General features: G+C 37.8%; 1 protein-coding gene across 1 annotated transcript in view; it reads right to left on the minus strand.

The window, feature by feature from the left end:
• The window catches only part of EFCAB13 (EF-hand calcium binding domain 13), a 175,963-nt gene that overhangs the window by 82,811 nt on the left and 74,499 nt on the right, over positions 1 to 18,653 (minus strand). The window contains exons 12-14 of the mRNA XM_010856564.1: positions 16,639 to 16,782; positions 12,222 to 12,296; positions 5,193 to 5,336 (exon numbers count right to left, since the gene is read on the minus strand). Of these exons, the coding sequence (XP_010854866.1) occupies positions 5,193 to 5,336; positions 12,222 to 12,296; positions 16,639 to 16,782 (363 nt within the window). The remainder of the gene's footprint in view (positions 1 to 5,192; positions 5,337 to 12,221; positions 12,297 to 16,638; positions 16,783 to 18,653) is intronic.

The raw sequence follows: 18,653 nt of genomic DNA on the forward strand, positions 1-18,653 counted from the left end.
GATAGCATATTGAAAAGCAGAGACATTACTTTGCCAACAAAGGTTTGTCTAGTCAAGGATATGGTTTTTCCTGTGGTCATGTATGGATGTGAGAGTTGGACTGTGAAGAAGGCTGAGCGCCGAAGAATTGATGCTTTTGAACTGTGGTGTTGGAGAAGACTCTTGAGAGTCCCTTGGTCTGCAAGGAGATCCAACCAGTCCATTCTGAAGGAGATCAGCCCTGGGATTTCTTTGGAAGGAATGATGCTAAAGTTGAAACTCCAGTACTTTGGCCACTTCATGCGAAGTGTTGACTCATTGGAAAAGACTGATGCTGGGAGGGATTGGGGGCAGGAGGAGAAGGGGACGACAGAGGATGAGATGGCTGGATGGCATCACTGACTCGATGGATGTGAGTCTGGGTGAACTCCGGGAGTTGGTGATGGACAGGGAGGCCTGGCGTGCTGTGATTCATGGGGTCACAAAGAGTTGGACACGACTGAGCGACTGATCTGACCTGATACAATAAAACTGGAAATATATATATACATATAGCTACAACCAACAGTGTCTTATCTTTTATCTTTCCTTGGATTTCAAATTAACACTTGGATTTTTAGGAACCATACTCTCTAGTAAGAGCATGTATCTTTATTGCATTTTTCCAGCTTCTGTCTTTTAGTAGGACCCTGCCCTGTTGACTTCCTGGTGGTGCAGATGGTAAAGCATCTGCCTACAATGCAGGAGACCCGGGTTCGATCCCTGGGTCAGGAAGATCCCCTGGGGAAGGAAATGGCAACCCACTCCAGTACTCTTGCCTGGAAAACCCCATGGACAGAAAAGCATGGTAGGCTACAGTCCATGGGGTCACAAAGAGTCAGACAGGACTGAGCGACTTCACTTTCACTTTGCCCTGTTGAGCCATACTAAGTCGCTTCAGTCATGTGCAACTCTTTGTGTCCCTATGAACTGTAGCCCATCCATGGGATTCTCTAGGCAAGAATACTGGAGTGGGTTGCCATGCCCTTCTCCACGGGTTCTTCCTGACTTAGGGATCAAACCCACGTCTCCTGTGGCTCCCACATTGTAGGCAGATTCTTAATCTCTGAGCCACTAGGGAAGTCCCTTAGTAGGGCCCTACATCTCCCTAACTATAAGAGCTCTGCCTTAAATATGTCAGGTATCTCTCTGATGTGGGGAGAAAGGTAGAAAAGGATACAGAGTTTCTGTATCCCATTTCGCATGATTATTTTATATTCTGTTACTCTGGATAATCTCCTACCAGCCTCATATCAACCAGCAAAGCAAGATAATCAAATTTTCTAAGACTGGTTACAAAAAGACCTTCTCAAGATCAGCTTTAAGGGGCTCCCCTGGTGGCTCAGAGGTTAAAGCGTCTGCCTGCAATGTGGGAGACCCGGGTTCGATCCCTGAGTCAGGAAGATCCCCTGGGGAAGGAAATGGCAACCCACTCCAGTATTCTTGCCTAGAGAATCCCATGGAGCGAGGAGCCTGGTAGGCTACAGTCCACGGGGTCACAAAGAGTCTGGCACGACTGAGCTACTTCACTTTTCACTTTCAAAGACCAGCTTAAAGTAAGCAGTAGGCATTGCAGCTCAGTCACCTAAGTGGAGATTCCTCTGAATCCAGCTCATATATTCAAATACAACTAAATCCAGCTATTTAGAATTATAAAAGGAAGAAAGGAAAAAAGCAAACAAACAAGGAGCATCTGAGCTCACCAGGTGCCAATAACACTAGCAGGTGCTTTAACAAAATCTGCATCTAGGGTTGGGCCTGTTTACCAACGGACACAAATCTCTGTGACCTATAATTCCATTTGGTCCTTGAGTTCTTACATATGCTGAAACAGAAAAGCAACCACAGGTTTTAGAAAAGATTCCTTGGGTATATTTAAATATGTTCTATGAAAAGACATGTGGGTAGACAGAGATTTTAGAATTTGGCACAAATTCTTTGCTAAACCACCAACACAAGGTTAACCACAACAAATACCAGGTTTCAAAGTTAGAGCCTGAAATAAATATTCAGACTTAACTTTAACAAGTATAAACAAAAATAGCAATATCACAAAGACAAGTTCTGAATCAGGTTGTCAAACCCAAAAGAAAAAAGTTATTTAGCTAATTTCAATTCCATCAGAGGTCAGAGTCAGGAGAAATAGAACAAATACATCTCAGTTTAAGTTTAAAAACCTAAAACAAGTAAAGCTGGAGAAACCAGAAGAGAAGAGAGTATCTGAAGTCTTTATGCCTGGCTACAACTATAATGATTTCCTCCATATAATTCCTAGTCTATGGATTCAGCCTCTCACATCCCCCTTAAGTATTTCCACATCATCCTGACATATTTTGGCTCAACCTCAACTCTCTTCATTTAGGTCTTTCATCAGAAACAGGGTGGGACTCAAAAGGTATGTAAGTTGATATTTGGGAAGCATTTCTGAATTTTCCAAATGATACACACACTTTTCAATGCATTTTTCTAATCATCATAAAATTAATTTTTTCATTTTAAATATACTTTAAAATACTGAGGAGTCAATATGGAATACCATCAACAGCCAGGAAGTAATTCACTTAGAGGGAACCTAAATCTGTTTTTTTTTTTTTTTTCTTTTTAACATAACCTGGTCAAATGATTATTTCAGGACAATAATTCTTGAGTTCTTTCTCATATTTCTAAAGATGTGTTGAGATGCTTTATCAGTTCACTTGGTCATGTTACCTAATTTGATCATAAGAACTCAACTTTTATTTTTTATACATTGGGGTACTCTACAAGATTTCATTTGGAACCAAAGAATTCCACTGATTTAACAGCACCAAATATAAACAAAAACCAAAAATAAAGAATTTCAAAACTTTGCAAACCACAGCAATAAAATGGGGCTTCCTAGATGGCACTAGTGGTAAAGAACGTCTGCCAATGCAGGAGACATAAGCTTATAGATGCAGGTTCAATCCCTGGGCTGAGAAGATCCCCTGGAGAAGTGCACAGCAATCTCCTCCAGTACTTTTGCCTAGAGAATCCCATGGGAGAGAAGCCTCTCAGGCTACAGTCCACAGGGTCAAAAGAGTCAGACACAACTGAAGCGACTGAGCACCCATGTACACTAAAATAAGAACCAAATCACTTTGCATAAAAGGATTAAAGTTAAAAGAAGAAATAGTATGACAGATGAAGTCCACATATAGTTTTCAATATCTTGTGTATATTCAGATTTAGATGGTAAAATAATCCACATTTTACATACTACATTTTTGCTTCACAAGTATATAATAATGAATAGGACTTCACTTTCACTTTTCACTTTCATGCATTGGAGAAGGAAATGGCAACCCATTCCAGTGTTCTTACCTGGAGAATCCCAGGGACGGGGGAGCCTGGTGAGCTGCTCTCTATGGGGTCACAGAGAGTCGGACACGACTGAAGTGACTTAGCAGCAGCAGCAGCAGCAGCAGCAGGATACCATTTGACCGGCTTTATTACCACAGTAAGTGGTTTTATAGACAGCTGAGTTATTTTCATAATGCATAAAATGTTTTATTGGTCTGATTAAAATAAATGCTATATGATATTTTCTCTGGCACATGTTGCCCACAACTTCCATTCACTGTATCAAAAGAACCTGAAACTTTGCCACAGAGGAAAAGGGGGGTGGGGGGAAGGAAATCCCTACTACCAGAAAATTACCCTTCTGTTTAAATCAACCCTTCTTACCTCATATATCCCAATAAATAAAACAATCCACACGCTTAAAGTCTAAAATTACCAGCCTCAATTAAAGGAGAAAAGGGGGATAATAACACTCACAGAGGATGACAATTTTTGATAAAGACCCCAGACAGCATGCTTATGTTACTAGGCTAGTCCTGCATAAACATTCCACACAAAAGAGTATAAAAATACATTTGTAACTTCAGGGTACTAAGAATATGAGAGAGTAGAAATGATCACATGTAGCTATGGACTCTTTCTTTCCTAAATGCAAAATATCAGCAGTATATAACGGAGTATTTATTTTTAAAATTTTATTCTATTGTCTTTTTTCATAGTATTTTTGTGAACTTTTTTTTGTTTTGTGTGAATCTTTTCTTACTTCCTAACGAGGCACAGGTGGTAGCCACCAGCAAATGTGTTTTCCTAACAAATTAAATAAAAGCCTATTTCAACCAAACAACACGACTATCCCAAGAAGTATTAATAAAACTGGGATATAAACCATTTTCCTAACTCCCTGTGTTCATTGGGATATTCCATTTTCTATTAACATATTATGGAACTTAAAAGTAGTCAAGTAACCAAGCAGGACCCTATCAGGCCTTCTGCCTTCCCAGGACAGACCACCACCTACATATCTTCCACCTGCCTTTTACGTATAGAAAAGCTTTACTCTCTTAGGCCTCCCAAGAGTCCCAAAAGGCTGGCTCAAGAGTAAGTGATTATGAAATGTGAAAATACAAAAACAAAGCACAGCTAGCTGTTGGGCCAGGAAACTGGTAACAAATTTAAACTACAAACCAGTTACACAGCAGAGTCACTGAATTCCCAGTTCCCAGAAAGATTTATTAATAGATCAGGGTCTAACACACATTCTCAAGTTATTTCTACAGGAAGTAGACTTCATCAGATGAAAACTGCTGACCATAAGCATGTAGACCCCAGATGGGTTAAAGTCAGAGGGTTGATGATGCCTGAAAAGTTATGCTGATAAAGTTAAACTAATCCATCAATACCAACCAATCCAAGAATTGTGCACAAGCTGTTCATGCACCATGTAGGTCCCTCCCTCACACTGGCATTAAAACCTTTGACTCCTAACTGGTAACTTGGAAATGGTCTTAGGACATTGGTCTACCATCTTTCCAGGTTGCTGGCCTGAATAAAGCAACTTTCTCCATTTCCACCAATACTTTTCTCCTGAGTATTGGCCTTTCAAGCAACAAGTAGCCAAACTTGGATTCAGTTTGGCCTCATCCGGTTACAGTCAATGCATATTTGATCAATGTAGAGCAGTAATATATTAGATACTAATTATTTTCTATAGGACAGTCAAACAATATGAGCTTTCTTTACATTTCCTAAATGTATATCCTGGCATATCAACCAAATACAAGATATAAGGATAAATAAAGATTGGCAGAAGATAAAACCATATATCTTTTAATTTTAGTATTTGAAATACTCACCATCAGCTGTTGCCAATTTCAGTGCAGTCATGAATTCATCTTTGTTTAAATTATTGTTCAAATTAGACAGAGTATTCCACAGGTCAGGAGCACTCATCTTTTCTTTGCTGAGATTGTGGAAGTTTTCAATAGTATCAGGCAATACTAAAGGGTACATAAAACACATGTTTTACAACATTCTTGTTCAAGAAATTAATACAGCAAACTATTATCTGGAATAGTTATGAATTGAGATTTTTATGGTTAAGAATAACAAATAGAGATAAATTAATTGCCAACTTCCAAATATTAAAATATAATAAAATAATATAAAATTAAGTGTATCTTTGAAGATTCTAAAATATTTCAAGAACTTATAGTTCCATATATAAGGAAACTTAAAAATAACTAAGCACCCCTAAATAATCATTATAAAGAATAACTTTCATTGAACTATAGATTTTTTTATTTTATTTTTTAACTTTACAATATTGTATTGGTTTTGCCATACAATAGCCTGAATTCACAAACATGTCCAACTGATAAAACCATGAATTAAATATCTTTTTCTCTGTATCTCCCCACAAAATCCTTTTCTGGATAACTATTTCCTCTTCACTATACCACTGCAGACTATGGAAGGAAATTTTGTTTTATTAAAACTCCAACAGAAAACCTTTGTAAAGTTTTAACAGGGAAATGAAATTATCTTATTACAAAAGTATAAAAGATTATTCTATTGCTATGTAGACCATGAACTTTCTGAAGACCAGGCAGTTAGGAAGCTTTTGAAAAATGTCAGTGGTAGCAGTTCACAGAAAAAATGACAGTGGCGTCAACAAGGGTGAAAACGATGGAGATGATGAGAAGTGAACCAACATAGGATATATTTTGAGCATAAAGCTGAGAAAGCATTTAATGATGAACTGAATGACAGTCTAGGGGGACTGGGACCACGAAGAACTTCTAGGTTTGAGACCTGAGCAGCTGGGTGGAGAGTAGGGTCAGTAGCTGAGTTAGTAAAGACTAGGGAAAGAATAAGCTTGTTGGAAAACAAGAATTCTTTTCCATACACATTAAGTTTGAGATAAATAGGGAGTCAAAAGGATACAGGTATTATTTAAAGCAGTAGGATCACTCAGAGAAAGCCTTAGAGAATGAGACTCAGAATGGAATCTGAGATCACACTAACATTTAGAAGTCAGCCAGAAAAGAAGCAGCCAGCAAACAAAACAAAAGAGGAAGGGACATATATAATGGAATATTATTCAGTGACTAGAGAATTCTGCCATTTGCAACCTTGAGGGTATTAAGTGAGGTAAGTCAGACAGGGAAAGACAAATACTAGAAGATCTCACTTATATGTGAAATCTAAAAAAGCAGAACTCATAGACACAGATGGAGAAGGCAATGGCACCCCACTCCAGTACTCTTGCCTGGAAAATCCATGGACAGAGGAGCCTGGTAGGCTGCAATCCATGGGGTCGCTAAGAGTCGGGAACAACTGAGCGACTTAACTTTCACTTTTCACTTTCATGCATTAGAGAAGGAAATGGCAACCCACTCCAGTGTTCTTGCCTGGAGAATCCCACGGATAGGGGGAGCCTGTGGGCTGCTGTCTATGGGGTTGCACAGAGTCGGACACGACTGAAGCGACTTAGCAGCAGCAGCAGCAGCATAGACACAGAAAACAGGATGTTGGCTACCAGGGCTTGAGGAGTCGGGAACTAGGGAGATGTTGGTCAAAGGATGCTAGCTTGCAATTAGAAGATCAGTATGCCCTGGGATTCTAATGAGCAGCATAGTGATTATAGTTAACAATACTGTATTGTATACTTGAAAATTGTGAAGAGACTAAATCTTAAATGCTCTCACCACAAAAAAGAAATAATAATGTGACGTGATGGAGGTGTTAGTTAACACTATGGTGGTAATCCTACCGCAAAAAGTATACCAAATCAACACATTGCACACCTTAAACTTACACAATATGTCAATTATATCTCAATTTTTGAAAAAGGAAAAGCCAATTAGATGAGAAGGAAATTAGACTATAATGTCACAGAAGACAGGGGGAGATAAATTTTCAAGAAAAACATGTTAAAACCTGCTAGAGATAAATAAGATAAAGACAGAAAATTGACCACTGCATTTAGCAAGACAAGATTTAACATTTTGTAAAAAGCTAGTATGGAGTGGCAGGGCTCCCCAGGTGGTTTAATGGTAAAAAAAATTCACTTGCCAATGCAGGAGACATAGAAGACTTGGGTTTGATCCCTGGTTATCCTGTAAAAAAAATTTCTTCATGACCCAGACAATCACAATGCTGTGATCACTCACCTAGAGCCAGACATCCTGGAATGTGAGGTCAAGTGGGCCTTAGAAAGCATCACTACGAACAAAGCTAGTGGAGGTGATGGAATTCCACTTGAGCTATTTCAAATCCTAAAAGATGATGCTGTGAAAGTGCTGCACTCAATATGCCAGCAAATTTGGAAAACTCAGCAGTGGCCACAGGACCGAAAAAGGTCAGTTTTCATTCCAATCCCAAAGAAAGGCAATGCCAAAGAATGCTCAAACTACTGCACAATTGCACTCATCTCACATGCTAGTAAAGTAATGCTCAAAATTCTCCAAGCCAGGCTTCAGCAATATGTGAACCGTGAACTTCCTGATGTTCAAGCTGGCTTTAGAAAAGGCAGAGGAACCAGAGATCAAATTGCCAACATCCGCTGGATCATGGGAAAAGCAACTTTTTCACTCTCCTCTTTCACTTTGATCAAGAGGCTTTTGAGTTCCTCTTCACTTTCTGCCATAAGGGTGGTGTCATCTGCATATCTGAGGTTATTGATATTTCTCCCGGCATACTTGATTCCAGCTTGTGCTTCTTCCAGTCCAGCGTTTCTCATGATGTACTCTGCATATAAGTTAAATAAGCAGGGTAACAATATACAGCCTTGACGTAGTCCTTTACTGATTTGAAACCAGTCTGTTGTTTCACATCCAGTTCTGACTGTTGCTTCTTGACCTGCACACAGATGTCTCAGGAGGATGGTCAGGAGGTCTTGTATTCCTATCTCTTTAAGAATTTTCCATATTTGTTGTGATCCACACAAAGGCTTTGGCATAGTCAATAAAGCAGAAATAGATGTTTTTCTGGAACTGTCTTGCTTTTTCCATGATCCAGTGGATGTTGGCAATTTGATCTCTGGTTCCTCTGCCTTTTCTAAATCCAGCTTGAACATCTGGAAGTTCACAGTTCATGTACTGTTGAAGCCTGGCTTGGAGAATTTTGAGCATTACTTTGCTAGAGTGTGAGATGAGTGCAATTGTGCAGCAATCTGATCACATGGACCACCACCTTGTTTAACTCAGTGAAACTATGAGCCATGCTGTGTAGGGCCACCCAAGACAGATGGGTCATAGTGGAGAGTGCTGACAAAATGGAATATACTCAGCCATAAAAAGAACCAAATCCTGTCACTGCAGCAATTTGGATGCACCTACCCACTCCAGTGTTCTTGCCTGGAGAATCCCAGGGACGGGGGAGTCTGGGGCTGCCATCTATGGGGTCACACAGAGTCGGACACAACTGAAGTGACTTAGCAGCAGCAGCAGCAGAGAATACTATGCTTAGTGAAATAAGTCAGATAAAGAAAAATACTGTATGATATCATGTTTATGTGGAATCTAAGAAAATAAATGAATGTATACAGTTAACAGAACCAGACTCACATATATAGAAAACAGATTAGTGGTTACCAGTGAGGAGAGGAAAGAACAGAGGGAAGGGACAAAATGGCTGTATGGGATTAAGAGATACAAACTTCTATGCATAAACTAGACAGCAACAAAGATACATTGTATAGCACAGGTAGTTATAGCCATCATCTTGTAAAATACAAAAAATAAACAAATAAAAATCAAGATGAATAAAAACTAAAATAAATTCTACAGCAACCACATAGAATAATCAAGTGGCTTACATAAAATCTGAATGAGTACACAATGTAAAAATATACATCCAGTCACTGAATGTGCTTGAAAAGGTTTTACTAAAATTATTCTCTCTTGGCATTGACTTTAATTTTAAAATTACTTGAAGAAAAAGAATTAGAAAGGAAATAATCTAAAAATGAAATTCCTAGGAAAAGTGACTGAGAAGCAAATAATCCTTTCATCCAACTAATCAATTGGGTTTCCTTGTATAAGAAACAAATTAAATTGATACATAAGGTAAAAATGGCTGTTACTTAAAGCGCACTATTTCCTAATATATGCCACAAAATAACACAATCCTACTTTTAGCACCAATTTTTAAGGTACTAATTTCATTCAATTTAAAATATACATATATGACCTCAAGATGGAGAAGCTCTATACAGTCAGCAAAAACAAGACCAGGAGCTGACTGTGGCTCAGATCATGAATTCCTTATTACCAAATTCAGACTGAAATTGAAGAAAGTGGAGAAAACCACTAGACCATTCAGGTATGACCTAAATCAAATCCCTTATGACTACACAGTAGAAGTGAGAAATAGATTTAAGGAACTAGATCTGATAGAGTGCCTGATGAACTATGGACGGAGGTTCATGACATTGTACAGGAGAGAGGAATCAAGACCATCCCCAAGAAAAAGAAATGCAAAAAAAAGCAAAATGGCTGCCTGAGGAGGCCTTACAAATATCTGTGAAAAGAAGGGAAGCGAAAAGCAAAGGGGAAAAGGAAAGATATGCCCATTTGAATGCAGAGTTCCAAGGAATAGCAAGGAGAAATAAGAAAGCCTTCCTCAGCGATCAATGTAAAGAAATAGAGGAAAACAACAGAATGGGAAAGACTAGCGATCTCTTCAAGAAAATTAGAGATACCAAGGGAACATTTCATGCAAAGATGGGCTCAATAAAGGACAGAAATGGTAGGGACCTAACAGAAGCAGAAAATATTGAGAAGACATGGCAAGAATACACAGAAGAACTGTACAAAAGAGATCTTCATGACCCAGATAATCACTATGGTATGATCACTCACCTAGAGCCAGACATCCTGGAATGTGAAGTCAAGTGGGCCTTAAGGAAGCATCACTACGAACAAAGCTAGTGGAGGTGATGGAATTCCAGTTGAGCTATTTCAAATCCTGAAAGATGATGCTGTGAAAGTGCTGCACTCAATATGCCAGCAAATTTGGAAAACTCAGCAGTGGCCACAGGACTGGAAAAGGTCAGTTTTCATTCCAATCCCAAAGAAAGGCAATGCCAAAGAATGCTCAAACTACTGCACAATTGCACTCATCTCACACACTAGTAAAGTAATGCTCAAAATTTTCCAAGCCAGACTTCAGCAGTATGTGAACTGTGAGCTTCCAGATGTTCAAGATGGTTTTAGAAAAGGCAGAGGAACCAGAGATCAAATGGCCAACATCCGCTGGATCATGGAAAAAGCAAGACAGTTCTAGACAAACATCTACCTCTGCTTTATTGACTATGCCAAAGCCTTTGACTGTGTGGATCACAATAAACTGTGGAAAATTCTGAAAGAGATGAAAATACCAGACCACCTGACCTGCCTCTTGAGAAATCTGTATGCAGGTCAGGAAGCAACAGTTAGAACTGGACATGGAACAACAGACTGGTTCCAAATAGGAAAAGGAGTACATTGAGGATGTATATTGCCACCCTGCTTATTGAACTTATATGCAGAGTACATCATTAGAAACGCTGGGCTGGAGGAAGCACAAGCTGGATTCAAGATTGCTGGGAGAAATATTAATATGTCAGATATGCAGATGACACCACTCTTATGGCAGAAAGCGAAGAAGAACTAAAGAGCCTCTTGCTGAAAGTGAAAGAGGAGAGTGAAAAGTTGGCTTAAAGCTCAACATTCAGAAAACTAAGATCATGTCACATGGTCCCGTCACTTCATGGCAAAAAGATGAGGAAACAGTGGCAACGGTGGCTAACTTTATTTTGGGGGACTCCAAAATCACTGCAGATGGTGATTGCAGCCATGAAATTAAAAGACGCTTACTCCTTGGAAGGGAAGTTATGACCAACCTAGACAGCATATTAAAAAGCAGAGACATTACTTTGCCAACAAAGGTCCATCTAGTCAAGGCTATGGCTTTTCCAGTGGGCATGTATGGATGTGAGAGTTAGACTGTGAAGAAAGCGGAGCGCAGAAGAATTGATGCTTTCGAACTGTGGTGCTGGAGAAGACTCTTGAGAGTCCCTTGGACTGCAAGGAGATCCAAGTCCATCCTAAAGGAGAGCAGTCCTGGGTGTTCATTGGAAGGACTGATGTTGTGAAACTCTAAGACTTTGGCCACCTGATGGGAAGGGTTGACTCATTGGAAAAGACCCTGATGCTGGGAAAGATTGAGGGCAGGAGAAGGGGACGACAGAGGATGAGATGGTTGGATGGCATAACCGACTCAATGGACATGGGTTTGTGTGGACTCCGGGGAGGCCTGGCATGCTATGGTTCATGGGCTCGCAAAGAGTCGGACACAACTGAGCTACTGAACTGAACTGATATGACCTTACATTTTTTTACATTGAGCTTCTTAGTGACAAGACTGTCTTTTTCATTTTCAAACAGTATCTTTAGCACTCTCACAGCTTAACATATAATCTGATACATAGTAATGGCTCAAGAAATGTTATCAAATAAATTGGAAGATGAAAAAAATATGAACGCTGAAACCAGAAATTTTGTATTATAGTACTCAGCTATGATCACTAGATGGCATCACTTTCCCAAAGTAATAAAACATTTAAAATCTTCCCAAAATATGGATTTCATACATATGATTCTAGCTGTATATAATGAAGTGTGAGGTTGAGTAGTAAGATTATGATAGCTTTCCATTCATTTGCATATGGAAGGTCTTTTAGATTTAGGAATCAGTAATGGAGATGATTAAGGTCAAACATAGCAGTAAGCCAACTATTTATTTGTCTGATGATCTTCAGGATGCCTAGTTCTTTTAGTGTATTACACTTTTCTAAAATCTGTCAAACTATTTAGTCCACAAAAAGTACAAATTCTTACCTAATTGTTCAGAGAAGCGTTCCGTGTTGCTCATCATAGTATCAACAAATTGTTTAAAATTCACTTTTTTTGTTTCTTAAGGGAAAAGAACACATTTTCTTCAGTATTAACTTGAAGATTTATTGTGATAAATACTAAATTATGTAAAATAAGGTATATATTCAGGGAGATAACATAATTATATCCATCAGCTAATACTAACCACTAAAGATATATGGGTATAAGGGGGGAAAGCAATTCAATTTACAGGCAAAAACTAAGCCCTGAAAACACCAAGAAAACTTATCAAAAATCCTTCTAGTCACAAGTGTACAATGTTTTTAACTTTAAACTTATATAAACATATTATCTTGACTTGCCCTTGCAACAACTCAGTAAATACATAGGCAAATAATTAATATACTATTTATACATGTTAAAAAAACATGCATATATGATATGATTTCACAACAGATAATACAAAATCAGGAATTCGAGAAGAGCTCTCTTGACTCTTGGCTGCTTCTACATCAGGCTAACATTCATACAAATATCTTTACTCAAGCATGCTACTGAAACAATTAAACATTTTAATAGTCACTTTATACCTTAAAATTCTTCATAATATCCCAATGATAAAGAATAAAACATTTCTAAGAATTTTCCAAGGCCAGATATAAAGGTTTTACATAAATATGGTGAGTTTTTGATAATCCTTGTCCTTTGCTTACCCCATTGAGAAAAAAAAATCTAATAGACTATAAAAAATACACCACAGTATACTTTCTATTTTCAAGACTAAATATCCTTGAGTAGTTTACTTCAAAGAGCACCAAATCACTTTATATTCTTAGCCAAATCTTTTGAGACAAAAGTAGTGAGACCTTGAAAAATTCTGGGGGAATTCAGAGTTCATTAAGATTTACATTCCCTGACAGGAACATATAAATTTTCTAAAGCAATAAATTCTGCTCTTTTATTTTATTATATTTGATACCCTGGTAGCTCAGATGGTAAAGCATCCACCTGCAATGTGGGAGACCTGGGTTCGATCCCTGGGTTGGGAAGATCCCCTGGAGGAGTGCATGGCAACTCACTCCAGTATTCTAGACTGGAGAATCCCCATGGACAGAGGAGCCTGACAAGCTACAGTCCCTAGGGTCACAAAGAGTTGAACACAACTGAGCAACTGAGCACATATACATACATACAAAAAAGAATATTTTTTTGTATTTCCTCTTTTTTTATGATATTATACATGTTTTAATGCCATTCTACCAAATCACCACCCCCCCTTCTCCCACACAGTCCAAAAGACTGTTCTATACATCTGTGTCTTTTTTGCGGTCTCGCATACAGGGTTGTCGTTACCATCTTTCTAAATTCCATATATATGCGTTAGTATACTGTATTGTTTTTCTTTCTGGCTTACTTCACTCTGTATAATATATTGGAGACATATTTTCATTATGAAAAGCTTCCCTGGTGGTTCAGATGGTAAAGAATCTGCCTGCAATATGAGAGACCCAGGTTTGATCCCTGGGTCGGGAAGATCCCCAGAAGGGAATGGCTACCCATTCAGCATTCTTGCCTAGAGAATTCCATGGACAGAGGAGCCTGGAGGAATACAGTCCATAGTGTCACAAAAAGTCAGACACGACTGAGTGACCGGGCACACATTAAAATCAATGTTGCCTTGAACATGTCTGCTTGTACATCAGTGCAAATTATTTTCTTAGATTTATTGCTGAAAGTGAATTTTTCTAAGCCATATGAAAACCTTACCAAAACACTACATAATGTTTTTCAAAGTTTTTTAAACCACTTTCACCATATTTAGCAACACTTATATTAACAGAAATATTAATTTTTGCCAAGTAGGTGGATATAAAAAGTCATCTCACTGTGACCTAAATTTTGCATTTTCCTGATTCCTACTGCTGCTGCTGCTGCTGCTAAGTCACTTCAGTCGTGTCCAACTCTGTGCGATCCCATCGACGGCAGCCCACCAGGCTCCCCCATCCCTGGGATTCTCCAGGCAAGAACACTGGAGTGGGTTGTCATTTTCTTCTCCAATGCATGAAAGTGAGAAGTGAAAGTGAAGTCTCTCAGTCGTGTCCAACTCTGTGGACCCCATGGACTGCAGCACATCAGGCTCCTCCATCCGTGGGATTTTCCAGGCAAGAGTACTGGAGTGGGGTGCCCCTGATGTTGCAAATCTTTTTATATGATTATTAGAAATTTGTGTTTGTTCACCTGGAAATGACTGTTCTTGAAATTTAGACATTTTTTCTATTAGATGGTTATTTTATAGGGGCTCCCTACAAATACTCTAAAATAATCATCTGCTGCTATGTGTTGCAAATAATCTTTACTCCGTTTGTTGCTTGTCCTATTTGTATTATCTTTTAATAAGAGAAGTTCTTCATTCTAATGTAGCAAAATTTATCAATCTTTTCTGCTTAATGATTTTGTATTTTTTTTTGAAACGTCCCTCCTAACACTAAGTCAGAAAATTTTTCCTCTTTTTTTCCTAAAACTTATACTGTTCACATCTGGAAAGTATTACTGAATATAGCATATAGATAGGGATTCAATTCCTTTTTTTCCATTTGAAGAGTTAATTATTCCAGCACCATTTATTAAATGGTGTTTCTTTTTCCTCTTATGATCTACCACCTCATTATATATATTGCCATATATGTGTGTAGATAGATTTGGAAGTTCCTTCTATTGTCTTATTGATCAATTTCTCTATCCCTGTGCCATTCTCACACTGTTTAAATTACTATAGCTTTATAATGAGCCTGGATAATCCAGAAAGCACGTCTCAGTCAACACCATACACACACACACACACACACACACACACACACAAACTACATATGTTTTTCTTCTTCTTGGCCTTTACTCACACATACAAATATTAGAATTAGCTCATCAAAAAAGTTAGGGTTTTATTAGTATTGTTTTGGATAAACATTAATCAGATTTGACAGTCTTGGGTCTCTGAATCCATGATATGGGGTATATTACCATTTATTTAGGTATTTGTAATATCTTTTAAAAGTTTTATCATTTTATCCACATAGGTCTTATATAACTTACAGTAGATTTGTTTCTATTTCTTTTTACTTTTTATTATGAAAAATTGTAAATACATTCAAAATAGAAAGTAAATGGCAATGAGCACCATGTACACTCCCTAGATGCAAATATTATCAACTCATGGTCATTATTATTTTATCTATAACCATATACACTCCTCTACCTCACTCTCAACCTTTCTTTTTAGGAAAGTTGCTGCTATGTTCTAGGGGCACCTAAAAGAATTGGTACCTTTATTATGAACTGTGGGCTTTGACATAATAAACAGTCATTCTTTGCCCCCCTTCATGCCTTTAGTCCTGACTTGTGTCAATCAGAGAGTAAAATCACAAACCCTACCTTCTGTTTACATTTTTGCCTAGGGGGAAAAAATGTCTGAAAAACTATTCAGTTAGTTCAGTTCAGTTCAGTTGCTCAGTCATGTCCGACTCTTTGCGACCCCATGAATAGCAGCATGCTAGGCCTCCCTGTCCATCACCAACTCCTGGAGTTTACCCAAACTCATGTCCATCAAGTCGGTGATGGCATCCAGCCATCTCATCCTCTGTCGTCCCCTTCTCCTCCTGCCCCCAATCCCTCCCAGCATCAGGGTCTTTTCCAATGAGTCAACCCTTTGCATGACGTGGCCAAAACACTGGAGTTTCAACTTCAGCATCAGTCCTTCCAATGAACACCCAGGACTGATCTCCTTCAGAATGGACTGGTTGGATCTCCTTGCAGTCCAAGGGACTCTCAAGAGTCTTCTCCAACACCACAGTTCAAAAGCATCAATTCTTTGGTGCTCACCTTCTTCACAGTCCAACTCTCACATCCATACATGACCACTGGAAAAACCATAGCCCTGACTAGACGGACCTTTGCTGGCAAAGTAATGTCTCTGCTTTTTAATATGCTATCTAGGTTGGTCATAACTTTCCTTCCAAGGAGTAAGCGTCTTTTAATTTCATGGCTGCAGTCACCATCTGCAGTGATTTTGGAGCCCAAAAAAATAAAGTCTGACACTGTTTCCACTGTTTCCCCATCTATTTGCCATGAAGTGATAGGACCACATGCCACGATCTTGGTTTTCTGAATGTTGAGCTTTAAGCCAACTTTTTCACTCTCCTCCTTCACTTTCATCAAGAGGCTTTTTAAGACTGCTTATTTCTGGACACTGAGATTTTGAGAGTCTTGTACTTTTTAGTATTTTTGTACTTTTCTGTATTGGCTTAACTTTAATGGACTTTTTTTCCAATAAAAACTGTAAAGTCATCACTCTGAGGAAAAGAATAGCAAACTGATCCTCTTTTTAGATATATCAACCCAGTTTTCCTGAAAATACGTCACTTACCACCAACTTCAGTCAACTCTGTGATCTTCTGAAATTCTGGCTTAGAAAGGTAAACTCCTAAATTTTGAAGACAAGTGTTCAGATCCCCATAATCAATATTTTCATCTTTAATTTTATCAATAGCTTTAATGACATCAGTCAACACTGAAAATAAAGCAGTATGCAAATAAGTATTAAATATACGTCAAAAAGAAAACACCAATAGTAAGATGAATTTTGGTTTTAACACATCAACGAAATACTAAAAATTTCACAAATGTTATATATGAAAAGAATTGATACTTTCAAATTGTGGTTCTGAAGAAGACCCTTGAGAATCCCTTGGACAGCAAGGGGATCACACCACTCAATCCTAAAGGAAATCAAGCCTGAATATTCATTGGAAGGACTGATGCTAAAGTTCCAATACTTTGCCCACCTAATGCAAAGAGTGGACTTACTGGAAAAGACACTGATGCTGGGAAAGATTGAAGGCAGGAGGAAAAGGGAGTGACAGGCATGAGATGGTTGGATGGCATCATCAATTTATGGACATGAGTTTGAGCAAACTCTGGGAGATTAGTGAAGGACAGGGAACCCTAGCATGCTGGAGTGCTGCAGTCCATGGTTTCGCAAAGAGTCAGACATGACTGAGTGACTGAACAACTGAAAGTAGGTCAAATATGATCCAATTAGCTTTGAAGTGTGGTGAGAAGACAAAAAATAAACATAACAAGTTAAACATGTCTCCTTGGCAGGGGCTGTGAAAGAGGCAATATTTCTCTTAAGAGGTCTAATCACGACTAAGTTTAATCATAAGTAGTTTAATTATGACTAAACCTGGTTTAATCATGACTAGTATAGGATGATAATAAAAAATTTTATAATTTTTGTAAATTGTACTTTCTTTGGATAATTAGATTATGGTTTTGTTTATATTTTTCTTTATATTTCTGCATAATCCAAATATGTCTAATCACCTTGTATAACACAAATAATTATAAAAAGTATTTCACCTTCAAATGTTTCTCATAGACACTTTTAAAACGAGTGTAAAGAAATAACTCACAAAGAAAAAAAAGAAAAGTATTTTCAGAATCTTTAATAATATGAATATTAATAAGTTATAAAATCACAGTATGAAATATTTGGAGAAAAGAGAAGAAAGAATCAATGAACTGAAAGACAGAAAAATCACTCAATAAACAACACAAAGAAAATAGGTTGAAATAAAAAAGAAGAGAGTCTCAGGGACCTGTAGCTGTATAAAAAAATGATCTAACATTGTAAAATCAGAGTCTCAGAAGAAAAGAGAGACAGCATGGCTAAAAAGGTACTCAAAGAAATAATGGCTAAACAATTTCCAAATTTTTAGCAACAGATATGAACCTACAGATCCAAGAAAATAAGTGAAACTCAAACAGGATAAAGCCAAAGAAATCCATGTCAAGACACATCATAATTAAACACAGAGAAAAAATTTTTAAAGTAGTTAAAGAAAAATGACACCTTACCTATAGGGGGGAGAAAAAACTGATGAAGATTTCCCTCAGAAACCATGGACACCAGAAAGAAGTGGCACCATATTTTTCAAGTGCTGAAAGAAAAGAACTTTCAACCCCAAATTCATACTTAGAAAAAAAAATATCCTTCAGGAATGAAAGGAAAATCAAGATGTTCTCAGATGAAAGAAAATGAAGAGAATCTATTGACAGTAAACCAATGAATGGTTAAATGGAAGATGTTTAAACAGAAAGAAAAGGATAAAACAAAGAACTTTGGAGTATCAGGAAGGAAAAATAAAAAGTGGTAAGCCAAAATATGGGTAAATATAGTAGGCTTTCCTTCTCTTAATTTTTAAATCACATTTGATGGTTGAGGCAAAAATTATAAAACTGTCCAATATGCTTTTAAATATATGTAAAGGATATATTTAAGACAATTGTATCATACATATGGGAGGATAAAGGGACATAAGGATAGACAATATTTCTATACTTCATTTGAACTGGTAAAATAATGACAGCAGTAGACTG

Source organism: Bison bison, unplaced genomic scaffold (assembly GCF_000754665.1).
Source record: "Bison bison bison isolate TAMUID 2011002044 unplaced genomic scaffold, Bison_UMD1.0 scf7180017864371, whole genome shotgun sequence".
Taxonomy (NCBI): Eukaryota; Metazoa; Chordata; class Mammalia; order Artiodactyla; family Bovidae; genus Bison; species Bison bison.